Here is a 15,173-nt window from a genome sequence, read left to right on the forward strand (position 1 = left end):
ACATCCAATATCAAACAGTGATAACTCTATCGATAAAACAGTGGATAACACCTTAAAAAACGCGCAAAAAATTCAGAAATTAATGTATTTTCTATCATCTAGAAGAAATTTGCCACCAATATACAAGTAGACCCTATAATTCTGTGGAAAAATCCTGTTATATATATATATATTTTTTTTTAATTATAAAAAATCAATTAATGGATACTAAATTTTTAAATGATTTAATTTAATGTGTAATAAAATAAATAAGTTTTAATTTTAAAACGAGGGAAATTTTAGTTTAAAGTATTCTATCGTAATTAAATTTTAAAAATTAAATCTAAAATCAAATTTTTTTTTTCGTAATTAAAATAATACACTAAAAATCCCTATCAAGTTAGGGATTTTTATAAGAAATTCCCTAAACATTATTTATCTGTAGAGTTCTTTTTTTATCGTCATTAACTGTAACGTTGTTTATTATTTCAAGTAATATAATTGCTTACGCCTTAGAGAAATTAAATAAAATCTACTTAATATTTTTTTTTTTAGTAATGCGACGAAGACTAAACTGGAGCCAAGAAATGGGGAAACCGAAGCGCGTAGGGAGATTTCGATCGGGGTTAGGGAAAATCCCCACAGAAGAGCAGAAACCTCAGTCGCCATGCTGTGCGGCCTTATTCGATATCAACAAAGGCGACGATAGAAATATATAACGAAATTATGGCCACTACCGAATTCGGAACAGGGAAAAGCATCGTGGTTTTAGCCATTGTGGTGGGTTGTTTTGCTATTTTATGGCCCAAGATCTTCTACCCTATGATGCAAGCTGCATTCTCTATGACTTCCCCCAAACAGGAACACGAAGATGGTAAGCATTTATTAATACATTCTCAATGGAAAATTATCATTTAAACGTATACAGTACTTACCGATTTAATGATAAGTACAGGGGATGGTGTATATAAAATCGATGGAAATCTCTCCTCTGCTACTAAATAATCTAAAGCCATTGCCATTTTCTAACGTAATTTAGGGATATTATCTTAAATTGTTTTATAAGTGTCGAAATTATAACAGTTTTGGAAGGTTCTGTTTGAGTAATTTATTATCATCTTCGCCTAAAAGTTGCAAATTAGCAGTTTTTATGGTTTCCTCCTGCGATTCTGCTTTCCTGCATTTCATTCCTGCCAGCAAGTGCAGCAATTGTCTGCGTTTTTTTTTTTTTATTAAATTATAAATAATAAATTACAGACTTTTTCGTTATCAATATGTTCATTCCAATAAATTCTAGTGTTTCGACGGTTGTTATCGATCTTTTAACGACTGTATTTAAGTCGTTTTTTTCTCGTAGTTAAATTGGTAAAGTGCTGAATGAGGAATTCTAGCTTAAATTTCTGGTAAAATTATATATTAAACATCTCAGAAATCATCATTGACGTGTAGAAGAAGAAACGAATAAATGTTTAAGTATTCTTGTGATTAAAAAAAATGGCGTTGCATTAAATTTCTTATCCAAAATGAAAGCATGGAAATTTTAGTTTTGCTTATTCTAACTTCTGGGAGATAAAATTCTTGACTTTTAAGAAAATATAATTTATAGTAATTCCTGTCTACCTGCCAAAATTTTTCTGCAATTTAACAGATTACATAGACAAAGTGGGCGCAACCGACCACTCGAGGGGGCGGTAGGGGTGTAGGAAGACAGGGGGGAGAGAGATTCATTTTGAAATGAATATAAGAAATGTATGCACTAAAAGGGGGGAGACAGTCGGAAAACTTTGGGAAACACTGACATATACAGTTTGTTTTTTTTCCACCCCTTCATGTAATTATGCAGTAATGCAGTTTTTCCATTCATAAATGTGTAAGTTGTATAAAAAATAAACAAACTTGGCTAAAATTATGGTATTTATTTTGGCAAATCTCTTCTAATCTTGCGCCTTGTATTGCGAGAAGTTTTATTCTGATATAATTTTTTTTTTTCTTTTTTTTTTAGTTTCCATGTTAGAAATACAGAAATCGTTAAATAAAAATAAATAAAATAACAAGAGTTATCCTGGATTTTTACATGTTAAGTCTTTTCAGTTAAGTAGGTGAAAAGTCTAGCTTTGGCTTTGAATCAAATTTGATCGTGTTTCTTTCTAAATGATGCCATTGTATAAAAGTTAACTTACTTTTTACAGCCATTGCGCTCATAAATTGCACAATAGGTGTTAACCCGATAATCTCAAATACTTTAACAATTATAGAACATCCATTAGCATTATCATTACAAATAGTTAAATGCAAGTATTTGGGATTGTGTTTAGCTTAATATTTATTTTTTTTTAATGAAAGGAAAGCTGAAAATACTAATAATATAGATAAAAACACGGCAACGAGTAGCGTAACTTTTTATCTGGCACAGTCTGTAATAAGATTTTATTTAAGAAACTTTCACTATATTGTTAATTATTATAAAATGGAAAAAAAACTTAATTTTGGGGGTAGGGATGACTTTTTTATATATATAAAAATTAATTGTTAATAACGAGTGAAATCGTGGTAAACACACACTCGAAATATGACACACGACCCTTTCTATCTCCCTCCTCCTCGACCTTCCACCACTAAAATTTAATAGCATCAAAGCCCCCTAATCCACAAACCTCCCTGCAAAATTTCAGAAAGTTTCGACAAAAACACAGGAGTTATTAATAAGCTTCAAAGTGGGTGAACAAAATCGTATTCCTCCCCCTTCTCCTCACAGACAAGCATTCATACATACAGAAAAATCCCCATTTTTTGCATCTCTCGACGTTTGAAGATTCCGAGTGTAGAATCCTGGGTCCCGGGAGGTCATTTTATTTACTAATTGCCACCACACTTTACTTTTTATATATAACAGGCGGGAGTGTAAAAAGTAATACAAATTTGGAGGAAACCACGAGGAAATCAACACACTCGTGAATATGTTAATAATGGTACATTCAGAAGTATTGATTCCAATCAAATTTATACAGTTAGATTTCAAACAAGAAAATTAAATATAACATTAGATGAATAGTAAATGAATATTGTAGAGTGGAATTAAATGTTGCGTGATTAAGAGTAGATTTTAAATAAACAAGTTATAAATACACCATTGAATATGGCGAGAAATTTATAGATAATGCCTAATGGAAGTAGCGGGAAAAATTGGCAACGACTGACAGTGATATAATTTATCCGTCTTGGATTAAAAGTTCGTTATAAATTTCACGTAGAATAATAATAAAAAAGTTTATAAAATGTTATCTTTATAATTGATTCTTTGAAAGTAATCTTTTATCGATTCAATTTTAGCGTCTAAAATTAGTGTCTATGCGATTAAATAAAGGTGTTTTTTTTTTTTTTTTCTTTCCTTAAGATAAATACTATTTGAAATGAAAGTAAGAGAACGTTCTTATAATATTCTAGAGTTAACGAGATTCCATATATTTAGTTTAAAAAAAAAAATCCAGCAAAGAGTTGTGTAACTTTTCCGGAAAAAATTAAAATTATGTATGGCGCCATCNCTATTTGAAATGAAAGTAAGAGAACGTTCTTATAATATTCTAGAGTTAACGAGATTCCATATATTTAGTTTAAAAAAAAAATCCAGCAAAGAGTTGTGTAACTTTTCCGGAAAAAATTAAAATTATGTATGGCGCCATCTGTTACGATATTTTATTATTAAATGCTAAAAAGACAAGCTTAATTTTCAGGATAGAGATGAGTTTTTTAAAAGAAAAATGTTGTAAATGCTAATAATGAATAAAATCTTTATTAAGTCCGGTGAACACTGGTGGTTGGTTGGACGTGGGTTCGCGTCTAACCAACTGGCTGTCCACGTGGATTTTTCCGGGTTTTCTTTACATGCCCGACACCTAAATTGGGGGCCAGTTTCCGATAGAGGTATCTCCTCCAAGTTACATTTCCACATACACCAAATAAACCAAATTTCTAGCTCGGATTCGAACCAGAACACCCTCAAAGCGTTAGGTGGACACCTTAACTACTCTGTTGTGTATAATTTTTAATGGGTTATCTCATATTATTCTCCCTTTTTATTGCTTTCTCGGATTATAAATACGTTTATCTTCAAGGTTTTCTTATTGTTTCTTGTCTATCCAACACTGTAATCACTGTTAAGTAAAGATTTCGAATGTATTTACATTGGCATGTCTTTCAGGTTTAAATGTGCATGTTATCAGTTATAGCTGAAAATATTTTATCTTATTATCATTTTAATAAAACATTCCGATTGTTTTCTTTTATTTCCCTATTTCGGTAAATTAAGGGATAATTAGGGAAATTTCTGTTCGTTTCGGGGATTTTTTTTTTAAATTTGACTGGCAGCAGCGCTAATCGCGCCGCACTGCGGTCGTAATTTGTATCATTCAGAATTGTATTTTCTGTTGTTTAAAAAAGTTTTTCCCCCCTTTAAGAATCTCTTATGACATTTATATTTAAAATTGGAACATTATACAGCTTATCGTTGTTCTTACAAGAAAACGCCTTAAAGTATTGGCAAATGTGATGTTTTTCGGTAGGGAAATCCATTCTATACACCTGCTATACAACAAATCTTCATGCCCGGCGGAGGCTTGGAACGTATTTATTTGCCTTTTTTTCGGCTGTTATCCTTCTTCGATAGATGTTTTTAAATGCCGTGGTTTTATATTCGAGTTAATAATACTTTTTAAATTATATTTTATCTACTTTTACCCCCGATGAAATGTGTTTCGGGAGAGACGTTAAAATTCAAATCGAATTTAATGCTGACGTCATTAGGAGATATAAAAAACGACCGCCAGGTGGATTATACATTTTGAATTCCGGTTTCCGGAAGTGGTTTTGACGTCATTGTCAAGCACGTTGTTTCAGAAAACAAGTGTCGAGGGCTCTTCTATTTGATTGTTTTTATTATTATTATTATTATGTTGTTATTTTAAATGCTAATTTATTCTTTATACAAACAGCTGCGTTATTTGCAAAGGGAATATATACGTTATTTGAATAGTTTTTATGTTGTATTTATAAATGTATGGCATCTAGGACAGAAGATTTAGCCTAATTCTTTCTTATTTTCAACTATAAAATGTTTTTAAAACGTTAAACAACAATAAAATACAGATGGTTTTTGTACGCTTTACATTATACACTTTTATTATTATTACCTTCTATGGGTGGAAGGTTGATAGACGTGCAGCTCTGAATGAAGGCAACAGAGCTGTAGATCATACCCGTAAAATTGTTAAAGGAACCAATGGTGTACACTCGACCCTTTGCAAGATATAACCCATCAAAATCAGCCTATCCAGAATTTGAAAGGTCCTCAAAAATAGGGTAGAATTTGAAAGTGAAAAGAGCGGGAACTATCTCTCAAAATTGCTAAAAACTGACTGTTTTCTACTCTTCTACAGATGGCTTGAAAGCTCATAACACACAAGAAATAACATTACTTCTGCTGTATATCTACATACTACATACATACGTAGGCCATCTGTTCCTTTGACAATTTTATTCTTTTGGACATGGTCAGCTCTGATAAGGTCCTGACTGCCTCATTCAGAGATGCATTTATACCATTACTATAAGTAAAATGCAGTATACTTATTAATTAGCTAATACTAATGACATCTGATTAAATTCAGTTAAACTGTATCAAGAAAGTTTTTAAGATATTTATTTGTTTATTGAAATTTTAAGATCTTACTCGAGTAATTGTAGATTTGAAACATAAATATCATATAAATTTGTATGGGACAGAGATAGAGGGAATCACTTTTACCTATTTTGTTTTTTTTGTTTTTTTTTTTGAATTAATGAAACACACAGAGTAAAAATTAAATTAATTTGCAGGGATAAAAAGTCATTAAGTTTTCTCAAGACCCAAGGAAGAAATTTCCAGCTTCCCCCTTCAACGGCCCCGTCCAACCTGAAATACGGTGAAATAGAACCTATAAAAGTTAAGCTCTTCTGCATATTCATATTAATATCAGCCCTCAGTAGAGTGTGTGTTTTATAGCCGCTACTCCACCCAAATTTTTTTATTTACATATTTAAATATTCTAAATTTACATATTTAGGCAAGGAAAAGCCTATAAAAGATAGTCACCTCTGTCTTACAAGCTTGTTTTTCTGGAATATGCATTATGAGTACTCTAAAATTTGTAGTTTTGTCTTCTATTTACAAATGATGAAACTGATTCATGCTGCTGCAATATTTTTGTTGTTATTGGATTTTCTATTGTTCAAGCAATTTGAAAGTTTCTCATAAAACTTCGCCGCTTAGCACTTGGCAACTGGCATAATCTGGGAGGTACGGCTAGTCCAATTTCGACCTATTTAGTGTAAGTCAGACTGAAAATGGATGTGGGATAGAAAATGAAGTTGTGACCCAAATTATTTATGAGATTTGAATCCAAATACAAGAGAATAAACCTTATTAAATGGAAACTTTGCTAATTTATGCATGTTCTTTAATTAAGTTTTAAATGTATTGTAAAGGGAATTTTTAAGCAAGAAACTTTGAAATATTTTTTTTTAAATTAGTAAATATATCACGTTAAATATTTATAGAATCTTTGAAGATTTATTAGCTACATCTTTACACATTTGACATATAAATACAGTAACAAGATGATTATAATTTATAGATACGAGACAGTGCTAATTATAAATGTATTACACAGATTACTTTAGATTGATGATCTGTTTGATAAATATGCAACAAAATATATATATTTTTGGCAGCATTTTCAATGTGGGAGACTCTATAAAAATTTTTTTTGTTTGAACAGTAGCTCTGTTATTTGCATTATATAATATTGAAGTGCTACTCTTTTTAATGGCTCCTCTTTAGAGTACTTGTAATGAGCAGTAACTAATGGCAAAAGTTTGTACTTTTTCACATTTTAAAGTTAAATTCTAATCTATTGCATCAAAAGTAGAATTTTTAGGATTAGGTGGAGTAGCGGCTATAAAGATGCACTCTGCTGAGTGCTGATATTAATACGAATACGCAGAAGAGTGTAACTTTTATAGGTTCTATTCCACCTGTATTTCAGGTTGGACAGGGCCATCGAAGGGAGAAGCTGGGGATTTTTTCCTTGGGTCTTGAGAAAACTTAGTGGCCTTTTGTGGTTTCATTTTTTAAAGAAATGGTAATTATATCGGGTAATATTATCAAAATTTATTTATTTAGAAGGCAGATGAAAACAGATAAATTCTCTGTCTGTACTTAGAATTATTTTATTCACAGTGTAGTAAAGATTTTATTTATCAAATACTCAAAGGAAATGTATAGAATTCTACTATGTTTTCTTTATTTACTACTAAAAAAATGTAAAAATAGTCTCCTAATACATTTTAGATTAAATTTAGAATTACAGGATGTATTATTATTCATTTGTTTTCTTATAATGAATAATTTTCTATAAATTTAGTCTAATTATTTGATGACTGACTTTATCCTAGAGTTGGAAAAATAGTGTTTATTATACAAAACCTTAGTTTTTTATATTTTAAATGATTTTCCTCGTGTCGAATATAAAATTATTTATTACAAAAATTAAAATAAATATTTATGTTTTTTTCAATGTTTATGGGCTACATTTAAAAAAAAAAAATTACAGATCTATAAATTCCCTCCATCTGTCTGTTTGTCCTTCCTTACTCTTGAGAATGGAGTTAGACAGATGAAAGACAAGAACACAGTCGGAAAGCTTAGGGCACACGTCCTTGTTGTATACTGAACAATTTTTGTAATGTTTAAAACTTGTAAAATATTTGATTTAGACAGTTTAGTCCTTATGATGGTTAACTGGCTTTTGGGACAATTTTTTTTTAATTTCAGAAATATTTAGACATGTTTTGACTAAATACAGTTTCATTGACAAATGCAATTACTGTACAGAGAAAACTACAATTGTATTAATATATTAGTTAAAAAGAAAACTTCTCAAATGTAAATTGAATCCAAGCTGTTTTTGTTTTAGTGGTATACAATAGAAACTTTTAAAAAACTCTACAGATTTTAGGGTGTACGCCCTTCATCAGGAGTTAATAAAACAAATAAGGTCACAAAATACTAGGCACTACTAACCACTTCCTTGAGACTGGTCTAACATCATTTCTCCCATTAATCACCAACTACAGGTGTACGGCTCAAATGTACTACAGTTTTCTAAAGTTTTCACCTTTTGAAATAGGATTAATCATATTTTAAATGAAGTGGTTTCCGGTAGGATCGATTCTTATTCGAGAAATCAAAAAATGAAAAGCAGGAAAGCCAACTTTTCATATGGAATTTCATATAAACCCAGTAAATCATAAAAGCACTTATTTTTTATTAATTCATAAAATATTATTATAAGTAAGGGGTAAATAAATTTAATATAAATGTATTGTTTGTATTTTTAACAAATAATCTGTATATTGTTTTTAAAATATTAGTAGAATAACTTGTTAAAAGTGCAGCTCCGAATGAGGTTTTTATCAGGTGCTGTAGCCACGTCCGTAGGAGTCAAAGGAACCGACGACTCTTTGGGAGATGCAGCACCATTGAAATTAACCCGTCCAGAATTTTGAAAGCCCTAAAATACGGGGTAAAATTTAAAAGTGAAAAAATCCAGAACTATTTTTGAAAACAATGCTAAAAATTGACTGTTTTCCTGTTTACTAGAGACGACTATAAGCTCATAAAGCACGAGGAACACCATTGCGTCGACTACTTCCGGGCTTCGATTGGAGTCACACCATTCACTTTGTTAAGCTTATTGAAAGCTTAAAAAGCAGCCCAAAAACCTTTGGAGGCAAATATTGCAAGGGTTACAGTTAGAGATATGGTTCTTTTGTTGTTTACAGTAATCTAGGGAGAGTCTAAAACTGGATCCAAATCCCTCATTCAGAACTGCAATTTTACTCCACAATTGATTATTTTTATATTTAAACATAATGCAATTATTTATTTTGTTAGCAAATTTGCAGTAATTTTGTTTTTTTTATTGAACAGTTCAAGTAACTTACCAAAATCACAGTTTTTTTTTATATATATATATTATAAAGTAATCTTTTAAGTAAAATGAATTCTTTTACTCTCCATTTTTAAGTACTTTTTCCGAAATATTAATGAAAGGAAATCAACAATACGTCATTAAAATAGAAATTTTTATCAAAAATTCATAATAATGTTTCATGCGGATCAATAAACCGATATCGGTCAACATCTCACAGGAAATTCAAGGGAAATGAAAGCTTCGGTTGTTAAATTGAAGAAGGCCGTTCTAAATAATTGATTCCTTCTGCTCGGCTATCCGAGAAAGTGAATAATAATGGTTCTCTGCCGATACTTTTAACTTAATCACAAAGTGGCATTCTGGCATTCCTTAGAGAAGAAAAATTGCCTTTCAAAATTTCATTAAATCATGTTTAGGGTCACAATTTTAAAATAATCATAAAATTAAATTCTTATACTTATCTTATTATATGTAACTAAGATTCATAGTCAAATAATATGCTTTTTTGCTGTAATTAACAATTAACAATACAAAAACTTCGTTCTGAATTTAAATTTATTGTTATTTGGGAAGCATTTAATGATTACTGGCAGCCTGAAAGAAAAAAATCTTTGCTTGTCTTTCAGTTACATGTCAAGTTATGTTCGAAAGAGATAATAATTTCTTTTTTGCAAAACTCTGTTCCGACGCGGTAACATACGATGATGTATATCTGACTCTGTGTGATAAAAAAGCTTCGTCCGATAAACTGTTCGATGCGATATTCAAAAATTGTCGAAACGAAGTCGAAAACTTTTGTAATCTCGATACGTCCGCATTGGAAAATTTCGAGGATTCAATCGAAGATAGAGACAAGTCGAGAAGGAAGTTGAGGGACTGCCTGCAAAAACTCTCCCAGAAGACTTACGATACACAATATTTCAAGAAATTATTCAAGAAAATTAATTACGACAGTAAGAAATTATCCTTTGGAATATAGAAATGTATCCATTAATTAATTTGGTTCTTGCATACTAACATAATTACCATATTTTTGTGCATGTAACCTGCAGAATATACTCCATACCTAGAGGAGTAGGCATTGTTTCGTAGGTGGAAATTTGTGATTGCAACTTAAACCAGCATGTAATCCACTTCTTTCGAGTCATCAACACGGATAACCTGCCAGTTATATGCACGAAAATATGGTAATATGATTACGTACACTAACAGCATGAATCATTACAATGCAATTAACAATACTAACTAAACTCTAATTTTTATTTTAAAAGAAGTGCATCATGTTGCATCGGAGAGTTCCTTTGAGTTGATTGATTGCTTGATTGTCGAGGCTCTAATGTTCCCTTCATTGATTTGGTTAAGCTGTTTCAGTAAGTTGTAATTGTAATTGAAGCATTTATCTTAATTAAGAATTAATTATTGTATTTGTGATATTTTATGTATTATTACCTTAAAAATTTAGAGCAAAAATTGTTGCCAAATCTTACAATTAAGCCTTGCAGGCTCAAACAACGATATTCAAAATTCAGATTTGTAGTGTTATAGATGCACATTAAAGAAAATTAGATGACAATTTAAATCTAATTATCAAGAAAGTTTAAATATAAAGAATATTCCTTATTCTTAAGACTATTCTATGAATTATATTCTCGATTTTCCTTACAAAGATTGCTCAAATAATTATGTGAAACTGTAACAATTTCTTTTTCGATATTCGATTTTCCACTTTGCAGCACATTGAATATAGATTTGCTAATTATGCAATTTACATAACTAACTCTAGTTTTGTGTGTTGGTGTTTTAACAAGTTTTTAACAAAACTAAATAAGTACTTATTTTAATTTTCGATGGGATTAACAAATAATCTTAATCTTGTTTCAGAATATTCTCAAGGCGACAGACCTCCTCACTTGCATCCGGGGACCACCGGACATTCGAGATCTCCGGAGAAAGGCGTCAGGGGGACCAGACACGCGGAAAGGATGAGAGAAGGAAGGGTTCGTATTTCGTAAACTGAAGTTTTTAATTTTTTCGCTTCCCAAATAGTCACTTTAATAAGTTTGTTTTGTAATTACTATCTTTGCATCTGTTATTAGCCGAAACTCCGTAACCTCGACAAAAATAGCAAGGACAAATAAAACTTAGATGAGCTTATTAAGCAAACTTAAATAGATGCCTTTATACACAGTCAAAACTTTATTACGGTACAATATATATTATAAATTAATTTTTCAATTATATCAACTCAAATCGGGTTAAATTATTTACATATTTGAAATATTATAATTATTATTAACAAATGTGTGTCATATTAAATGTATTGATAAATTTAAATTTAATTTTTAGTTTTTTTTTATAGTTTATCAGATGATCTGAGATGATTATTTTGAGTTTATTGTAATTACAGTACATATACTTGATTCAGATTACAGGTCTACATGTAATAAACTCATACATATAATACATAAAATACACTAATATATATAAACTCATATATTAAACACTCAAATAAACTCATAAACTAGGTAAAAATGAGCATCTCATAATGCTCTTTGCTTAGTCTGTTTTTTAATAAAATGTCTGTTGTTTTCATGGTTATTTATTTTAATATTTTTAACAAAACTTGGAAGTTTACTTACATAAAAGTTTCTAATGAACAAATGAATTTGCCTTCAGTTGTACATATGATTAACATTGTTACCAAAATTTATAATGTTTATAATTTACATATTAAATGAATTTTTACGTATCTAAGTTTGATTGTGAACTTTGAAAAAATTTTCGAGTTGTGTTACTTAAATTCTTTCCTATAAAGTATTGTATAATATTTTTATTATTTATATACCTTTGATTCATTAAAAAATTTATACCATTACGAAACATGAGGGAAAGTTTAACTGATAATTCTCTATTTAAATTATAATAATATGCAAGCAGTTTGAGATTAATACATATTCAAATATTAAGAAATTAAGTTTAGTATGAGTTATGAATTGATGTAAATCTGAGAAAACAATAAAAAATCCTTCTAAACAACACCATTAAAGAATTTCAAAACAATAATAAACATATTTTTGTATGCAAATTTAAAATATCTACATTTCTGCATTTACACGTGTAGATCATCAATTTTTTTTCAATTATGTATGTAAAATTTTGCTTTTTTTTAAATTCTGTCTTTATTTTAGCCTCTAATAAACAGCTAATAAATTGTATTTTAAAAGATTTACTAAGTATTTTTAATATTTTGGAACCAATTACATGACTTTATACATTATAATCACTTCAAACACCACAACAGTTTTCATCGAATGCATTACATATACTAGTCGCAAGCTGCTCGCATCGTAAAAATGATTAACGATAATTACCAACTTATTAAAAGCAGTTGTGGATATGCCATTTATTTCTTAGTTAATATTGCAAATATGGCAGAAAGTCATTTATTTACATTTTTGTCCTGGTTCGGTAGAAGTTCTCGAGCTTCCATTTTCTGTCTATAAATATGATCGTTTATACTTAAACTCAAATGTTTCAATAAAGATAAATTGAATATTATAATATTCATTACAAGCATAGCTTTGTAAGTATTGACTAATCTATGACAGTTATATTAACTCATCGGAACAGATAACATTTGTATGTGAATAGAGAGAACTGTAGACGAATGCAGACAAATTCGACAAGAACTGCATTGCTTTACATCTAATTTAGGGTAATACAATTGTAGGATTTAGAAATCAAAGCAATAAAAGGAAGTATTTGGTGAAAAAGATACAAATAGCAGTTGGGCATAGGTGGAGAGTGGATGGAAAGTGTTCCAATACCTGGTCAGAGAGATATTTTGGTGTAGAATATGTCAACCTCCAACTGCAACGCAGCACTCACAGCATCAAGGCAGGCTCGTCACCAAAACTTTTTCTAGCTATCACTTCTAGCAGTTGCATTTGTTCTTAAGTATTGCGAAGTGTGCATTATATCCTTATTATATTCTGCTCCTTTTCAGCCCCACTTTACAGATTTCTTTGTATTTACAAATATGCTTTAAAAACAATACTTAAACTGACAGTCTACATTAAAAGCCCTGATTATAAGGCAACTATTAAAAGGGCAGTCCATTATTTAGGTGTACAGTTAAAGGGGAAGGGAGCTGCAAAAAGTACATCTTGTACACAGTGGAGAGAGAGAGGTCTACGCATTTTTTATATGGACTTTTTTAGTGGTGTTAGCAGCATACAAATTTGTTCTTATAAGCCTGTTTATTAGTCTTGCGAATAAACTGTCAGTTTGGAAATATTTGCAGAACATTTTTCTTTCTATGAATTGCACTTCGGTAAAGTAATTTTTATAAATGCTTTCTGAAGAATCGGCTCTTATTCATTTATTTGACTTTTTGACTCGTAAAGCATAAATTGTATAGGCAAAACCTTCATGTAAAATTTATTCGACCTAGTAAGAAAACAAATAAGCGCATTCCATTCTGCCTACTTTGCATACGTTTTGCACAGTAACGCAACTGCATCGCGTCTTAAAAGATATCTGCGGATTTAGCTTTTCATCGTGTTTATTTCTTCAAATATTTTTCTTTAGTCTACAAATTAGATTTGGAAGATTTGCAGTTTTTTTTTTTTTTAATATTTTATTTAAGCCAATTTAATATTTTATACCAGGAGTTTTATTTTTAAAATATGTATATTGTAATTTTATGTATTTAAATTTTTGTGAAAACATCACTGTTTAAATCTTCAAACTTCAGTAGAATGCATATAAATGACAAATGAATTAAACATGTAATATCTGATAATATAAATTTACCGGAGTTTCTAACATCATAAAATATTTATTAGATGAAATGGACTTACTATTAATAATTTATATTCCTGACCGAAATACTCTTACATGAATTGAAATGTTCGATTCGATTGCTTTTATAAAGCGCATTCGCTTTTGACTTTTGTAGTTTGTTGTACCAAAAGTGTTACGTTGGACTCGTATACTTGGTCTTAATTATTTCACGACAGACAAAATCAAATTTGTATAATGATATAAACCACAAAATATTCATAAGTAGAAGACAAATGCAAACTTTGGAGTCTTCTATTTTGGAAGTGAGTAGGATGTTTTAGCAATTTTATATATTTAGGCAATGAAGAGTCTTTGAAAAATGTTTGGCTTTTGCTGCGGATCTCGTATTGCTATGGTGCGAAAGGGACAAATGAATGTAGGAATATTCGGTGGCAGAGAAGCACGTGCACCCTTAGACAAAAATTAAAAATGAATAAATAACATAAACTCTTTTTGAAATATTTTTTTACATAATCATTTTAGGTTTAACTACAGAAAAAATTTTTTTATATACAAATCTATTCCCAATTCCCTCTCGCATTGCTGCTTGGATGTCCTACTAATTATGAAAACATCAAAGTCTATGTTTGTCTTCTAATCTAATAATATAATATCCTGTTTCTGAGCACAGTAACTCTATATGAACCACTTTTTATTGATGGAATGTGTTTAAATTCAAATTTTTCTTAGAACAGTCCATTAAATCTTAACAGTTAAATGATTAACCGTTAATTTATAATAGTTTTTGAGTTTCTGTTCACTTACATTTGAGAAAATAAATTACTTCCGATGCTACGGCTCAACTTGAAATTGACTGGTTTTGTTTCTTTTTCCATCATTTTTGTTCGGTTGCAGCTAATCATCCAATATTTTTTGATAAAAATAAATTTAATTTCATCACGAGTAAGCATTTAATGCGTTTCAGATATTACAACTTAGTTTATTTTTATTCTTTAATATTATAATTACACTCGCTAACAAAGTGCCCATTAGTGGCCGAGTGGATTAAACCACCAAACCTGACTAAAACAAACACTTGGCCAGCTCACCAACAAGCTGGCCATGTGTAGTTTTCTGGATTTGTAACACTTCAATAGGGGCCAGTTTCCCATAGAAAATCTTCCCAAGAGGTATCATTTGCAAATCATATTGTTGTATACAAATATCAAACAAAGATGACTAATAAATTGCATTTATGTAATTTAAATGATCACTGAACTCAAGAAGTCAAGGTATTTACTTTATATTAAATGATTTTTGAATCATAATTGATGCAAATTACTATAGGCTACTGCTCGAATTATGTTCTATTGCTGTTTA

The 15,173-nt window shown here is 30.0% G+C and overlaps 1 protein-coding gene across 1 annotated transcript in view; it reads left to right on the top strand.

Annotated features, from left to right (window-relative positions):
* The window catches only part of LOC111626869, a 58,651-nt gene that overhangs the window by 19,852 nt on the left and 23,626 nt on the right, over positions 1 to 15,173 (top strand). Inside the window, exons 3-6 of the mRNA XM_023370392.1 lie at positions 535 to 853; positions 9,635 to 9,961; positions 10,280 to 10,378; positions 10,890 to 11,009. Of these exons, the coding sequence (XP_023226160.1) occupies positions 706 to 853; positions 9,635 to 9,961; positions 10,280 to 10,378; positions 10,890 to 11,009 (694 nt within the window). The 5' untranslated portion in view covers positions 535 to 705. The remainder of the gene's footprint in view (positions 1 to 534; positions 854 to 9,634; positions 9,962 to 10,279; positions 10,379 to 10,889; positions 11,010 to 15,173) is intronic.

This window comes from Centruroides sculpturatus, unplaced genomic scaffold, assembly GCF_000671375.1.
Source record: "Centruroides sculpturatus isolate CEXI.00-Female unplaced genomic scaffold, Cexi_2.0 scaffold547, whole genome shotgun sequence".
In the NCBI taxonomy this organism is placed as follows: Eukaryota; Metazoa; Arthropoda; class Arachnida; order Scorpiones; family Buthidae; genus Centruroides; species Centruroides sculpturatus.